The sequence below is a fragment of the Eutrema salsugineum genome, unplaced genomic scaffold (genome assembly GCF_000478725.1).
Source record: "Eutrema salsugineum unplaced genomic scaffold, Eutsalg1_0 scaffold_16, whole genome shotgun sequence".
In the NCBI taxonomy this organism is placed as follows: domain Eukaryota; kingdom Viridiplantae; phylum Streptophyta; class Magnoliopsida; order Brassicales; family Brassicaceae; genus Eutrema; species Eutrema salsugineum.
The window spans coordinates 5,063,156-5,069,174 of NW_006256858.1; the positions used below are offsets into that span (position 1 = coordinate 5,063,156).

Consider the following 6,019-nt stretch of genomic DNA (forward strand, 5'->3'; position numbering starts at 1 on the left):
GTGTGAAACTAGTCGGATCGTGCTCTCTAGCATCTGATCTCTCTAGTTTATATTACAAGTCATCCAGAATTTCAAAAAATTTTCATAGAGAGAATTAGGGTTTCTAAAAGTCTGATTGTCGTATCATGATCTGTATCGAATTTGATCAATTTTTAAACTAGCGTGTGTATTCTTCGAGCTCTTTTACTGGTTCTTTTACTTGTCATCTGAACAGGTACAATGGAGGAATCGGCTCATGAGAAAGAAGACCCCGCGAACCCAAGCGGATCAACCAACAAACTTATGATGGACGCTATGATGACTCAAATGATGTCTCTTATGCGGCGGGAGTTTGAAAGTATGAGATCTGACATGGAGAAGATGGTTTCGGACAAACCAAGAAAGAGCAGTGACCATTCGGCTTCGGAGCAATACTACAGCAACTCCTCTAGAGCTCGTTCATCAAGGAGAAGAGGAAGCGATAGAGAAGAAAGAAAGCCAAGGTCTAGCGATCCTATGGGAAGCCTTAAGCTCATGATTCCTGAATTCAGAGGTACCGCTGATCCTGAAGAATACTTGGAGTGGGAGAAGAAGATTGAACTTGTGTTTAACTGCCGAGACTACACCACCGAGCACAAGTTAAAGCTGGCCCCAACCGAGTTTAAAGATTATGCCCTAAGTTGGTGGGATAACCTCGTTACAACCAGAAGAAGAATAGGAGAAGATCCTATCGAATCATGGAACCAATTGAAGGCGATCATGAGAAGAAGATTTGTACCAAGTCATTACCACAGAGAACTGCATTTCAAGCTCAGGAGTTTAACCCAAGGAAGCCGATCAGTCGAAGAATATTATAAGGAGATGGAAACTCTCATGATGAGAGCCGATATTCGTGAAGACAGGGAAGCAACGATGGCTAGGTTCATGGGGGGGTTAAACAGAGAAATTATAGACCGCTTAGAGGTGCATCACTACGTGGAACTAGAGGAACTGTTGCACAAGGCTATTATGTTTGAGAAACAGCTCAATAGAAGAAACCTAGCTACGGATCCAACAAGCCAAATTTTCAGAAGGATGAGAAAATGAGTTTCCAAAAGGATTTTAAGTCATTCTCCAAGTCTAAGGGTGAAGAACAGAGCGTCAAAGGAAAAGAAGTGGTGACTACATCCAAGAATAGAGATATTCAGTGTTACAAGTGCAAGGGGTATGGTCACTATGTGAGTAGCTGTTCCAACAAGAAGATAATGATCATTAAAGAGAATGGAGAAGTGGAAACTGAAGAGGAACAGTCTGAAGATGAGGAACAAATAGAGATGCCTGCCCGAGGTGAACTATTGGTAACTAGAAGGACTCTGAATGTTCAAACCAAGACCGAGGGAAACGAGCAAAGGGAAAATTTATTTCACAGCCGATGTATGGTGCAAGGAAAAGTATGCAGCTTAGTAATAGATGGTGGAAGCTGTACTAACGTGGCTAGTGAGTCTATGGTAGAAAAATTAGGTTTGAAACTAATGAAGAGGCCGAAACCTTACAAGCTACAATGGCTGAATGAGGCTGGAGAAATGGAGGTCAAAAATCAAGTTATGGTGCCAATATCGATAGGCAAATACCAGGATGAGATTCTGTGTGATGTCTTGCCTATGGATGCGGGGCATATCTTACTTGGAAGACCATGGCAATCAGATAGAAGGGTTATGCACGATGGTTTCACAAACCGTTATTCCTTTGACTATCACGGCAAGAAAACTACTTTGGTTTCCTTAACTCCTCAAGAAGTTCAGCAGGACCAGATCGCTATGAAGAAGAACAAAGTGCAAACCACTTCTACAAACTCTCTATCAACGAGCCTCATGATCACCAAACCAAAGGGAAGTCAACTCCCAAACTATTTACTAGTTTTCAAAGAATGCTTTAACCTAAATATGCCTACGCAGGATATTCCTAGCAAGATAAGATTACTTTTGCAGGAATTCAAAGACGTATTTCCAGAGGAGAATCCGCAGGGCTTACCACCAATAAGAGGCATTGAGCATCAGATTGACTTTATACCCGGAGCCTCACTTCCGAACAAACCAGCCTATAGGACTAATCCTTTGGAGACCAAAGAGCTTCAAAAGCAAGTCACCGAGCTCATGGACAAAGGGCACATTCGTGAGAGCATGAGTCCATGCGCAGTACCTGTTTTACTTGTCCCAAAGAAAGATGGCAGCTGGAGAATGTGTGTAGATTGCCGAGCCATCAATAATATCACAGTGAAGTATCGACACCCTATACCTAGATTGGATGACATGCTTGATGAATTACATGGTTCTAGAATCTTTTCTAACGTAGATCTTAAGAGTGGATATCACCAGATTAGACTGAAAGAGGGTGATGAATGGAAAACTGCTTTTAAGACTAAGCAGGGTTTATACGAATGGTTAGTCATGCCCTTTGGGTTAACCAATGCGCCTAGCACGTTTATGAGGTTAATAAATCATGTTCTTAGAGCTTATATAGGTCATTTTGTTGTGGTATACTTTGATGACATTTTAATTTACAACAAAAGCTTAGATGAACATGTGGAGCATCTTAGAAAGGTTTTAGAAGTGCTTAGAAAGGAGACCTTGTATGCAAATTTAAAGAAATGCACTTTTGGAACAGATAACCTTGTCTTTTTAGGTTTTGTTGTGAGTGCAGATGGAATCAAGGTTGATGAAGAAAAGATAAAGGCGATTAAAGATTGGCCAAGTCCAAAGTCTGTTAGTGAAGTAAGAAGCTTTCATGGACTTGCGGGTTTCTATCGAAGATTTGTCAAAGACTTTAGCACTCTAGCAGCTCCCCTCACCGAAGTTATCAAGAAAAATGTGGGATTCAAATGGGGAAACAAGAACAAGAAGAAGCATTTCAAGTCTTGAAAGACAAGGTTACTCATTCCCCGGTGCTTTCTGTCCCTGACTTTACTAAAACATTTGAGATAGAATGCGATGCCTCAGGTATTGGTATTGGTGCTGTTCTTATGCAGGAAAAGAGGCCCATTGCATTCTTCAGTGAGAAACTTGGAGGAGCTACACTGAATTACCCTACATATGACAAGGAGCTGTATGCGCTTGTGAGAGCTCTCCAAACATGGCAACACTATCTTTGGCCTAAAGAATTTGTCATTCACACTGACCATGAGTCCCTCAAGTATCTAAAAGGCCAACAGAAGCTGAACAAAAGACATGCTAAGTGGATCGAGTTCATCGAGACTTTCCCATACGTCATCAAGTACAAGAAAGGTAAAGATAATGTGGTAGCCGATGCATTGTCTCGCAGGTATGTTCTCTTGAACTCTTTAGAGACCAAACTGCTCGGTTTTGAACACATTAAGAGTCTCTATCCTACTGATGCTAATTTTAAAGATATATATGCTTCGTGTGAGAAGTTTGGTAGTGGGAAATACTATAGAGCTGATGATTTTCTGTTCTTTGAAAACCGTCTATGTGTGCCTAACTCTTCTATTCGAGATCTTTTTGTCAAAGAAGCTCACGCAGGTGGACTAATGGGTCACTTTGGCGTTGCCAAAACTCTAAGTACAGTCCAACAACACTTTTATTGGCCACATTTGAAGAAAGACATCGAGAGGACATGTGAACGATGTGTTGCTTGCAAGCAAGCTAAGGCTAAGAAACAACCCTACGGTTTGTATACTCCTTTGCCTATTCCTTTGCATCCATGGCATGAGATTTCTATGGACTTTGTCGTTGGATTGCCTAGGACCAAGACAGGTAAGGATTCTATCTTTGTGGTTGTAGATAGGTTCTCTAAAATGGCTCATTTTATTCCATGTAATAAGACCGATGATGCCATGAATGTTGCTAACTTGTTCTTTAGAGATATTGTTCGATTGCATGGCATGCCTAGAACTATAGTTTCTGATAGAGATACTAAGTTCCTTAGTTTCTTTTGGAAAACTCTCTGGTCTAAGCTAGGAACTAAACTGCTTTTCTCTACCACATGTCATCCGCAATCTGATGGTCAAACTGAAGTAGTTAATAGATCGTTGTCCACCTTGTTGCGTGCATTGATTAAAAAGAATCTTAAAATTTGGGAAGAATGTTTACCACATGTAGAATTCGCCTATAATCATGCTAAGCATTCTGCATCTCAGTTCTCACCATTTGAAATCGTTTACAGGTTCAATCCTACTTCACCTTTGGATCTAATGCCTTTACCTTTAAGTGAAAGAGTTAGCTTAGATGGAAAGAAAAAGGTAGAGCTAGTGAAAAAGATCCATGAGAAGGCGCGCATCAACATTGAGAATAAGACTAAGTACTACGCCAAGCATGCCAACAAGAACCGAAAGGAGATGATCTTTGAAGAAGGAGACATGGTGTGGATTTACTTAAGGAAAGACAGATTTCCAAATGAAAGAAAGTCTAAACTTATGCCGCGAATCGATGGACCCTTCAAGATTGTCAAGAAGATCAATAACAATGCCTACCAGCTGGACCTTCAAGGTAAGTATTCTGTAAGTTCAAGCTTCAATGTTTCTGACTTAGTTCCTTTTCTTGCAGAAGATACAGATTTGAGGACAAATCCTTTTCAAGTGGGAGAGGATGATATGATCAAGACCAGCTTAGGAACTGAGGAGATTGAAGGAGAACAAGGAGAGCCTGAACCAGAATCGAATGAAGACCAAGAGCAGCTGAAACCCGAGGAAGCAAGTATAGACGAAGATAAAGACTTGCATCTTCCGATTGGTCCAATGACGAGATCAAGAGCAATGAAGTTCAAGCAAGCTTTTCACAAGCTATTACACACCATTCAGGGCAATCTTAAGTGTGCTAATCCAACTACATTGGTTGTGATACAAGCCACTTAAGAGTTCATCAAGAGAGGTGTTGTGACTTGTGCTCTTTTTCCCTTCGTTTGGTTTTGTCCCAATTGGGTTTTCCAAACAAGGTTTTTAATGAGGCTTGTTCACAACACTTTTACAAAAGGCCTCTTGATGGAAACTTAGCCCATTTCGTTCACCAGATGCGATCAAGAAAGAGAGGAGCCTATTTTCAAATTCAAACTAGTCTAAGTCTTAGTCATTGAGTCTTTAAGTCGTCTTAGTTGTCTTTGTTATTTCCTATGTGTTCGAGACTCTATATGTATTGCTCTTGTCTTTCTTTTCAATCTATCAAACCTTTTATTTCTAAAAACTCTCTCTAAATCGTTTAATCACCGGCTTGATTAGTGACTTCGGATTATATCCTTTCATTACAAGCTCTTTATTTCTGTTGATAGTCTAAGAGATCTTTCATCTCTCTTAGAAGTGTCAAGGCGTTTTCCCCGAGTTACACCATATTTCATCACGTCATATTCATTCACTTCATTCTGCAATACCTCAAACCATCAAATTTCGAAATCACAATCGTTGGAGAGTAGTCCAGGGCTTGATCCTCACCTAGGATCATATCATAGGGCTTCAAAAATAACGAAAGGAATTGATCTGGGCTTTAATTAAGTCGTCGGGAAAGTGAACGACCAAGTTCCGCGGTCGCGGTGGCTCCACCCGCGGGAAAATGGGTGTTGGCTGCGGTCCCGACACATGCTCTCTTCCGGAACTGCATTTTCTGTCATTCTTGCATCGGGAGTATCTGAAGATCTAACCGTTGGATTGTCTCCAAACTAAGTGCATTAGAAAGCTGGTTTGATCCTCTATGTTGTCTCAAATTTTGGAGGTGATCAGACTGTGATAAGGTCTTCATCGCTTGTCATACTTCTGACGGTCTGCATTTATCCAAAATTGCTCATTTGTTCCAAATTGCATATCTTTTGCCCAAATTTCCGGTAAAGTCTTTTGAAACTCTAAAACATTGAAAATACTTTAAAATAATTGAAAACAGAGTTAAAACACCAGCATAAGACATAATTATGATCCATAAAAGTGGTCAAAATATGGTGTTATCAATGAACACCTCCAGAGTGGCCAGGAACTGTTGAGTTATTCCTTCATAAGCAACATCACTCATCTCAAAGAACGAAGCCAAGCCCATAGTTTGGAAGATGAGAATCACATCGTCAAGTA

General features: G+C 40.6%; 1 protein-coding gene across 1 annotated transcript; it reads left to right on the plus strand.

Annotated features, from left to right (window-relative positions):
* The first annotated feature begins 219 nt into the window (after positions 1-219).
* LOC112087735 lies at positions 220-4,825 on the plus strand. The gene is given in 8 exon segments (XM_024157608.1): positions 220-1,009; positions 1,012-1,670; positions 1,947-2,199; positions 2,641-2,840; positions 2,843-3,276; positions 3,409-4,181; positions 4,329-4,460; positions 4,518-4,825. Coding segments are annotated over 8 exon segments (3,549 nt in total).
* The last annotated feature ends 1,194 nt before the right edge of the window (positions 4,826-6,019 follow it).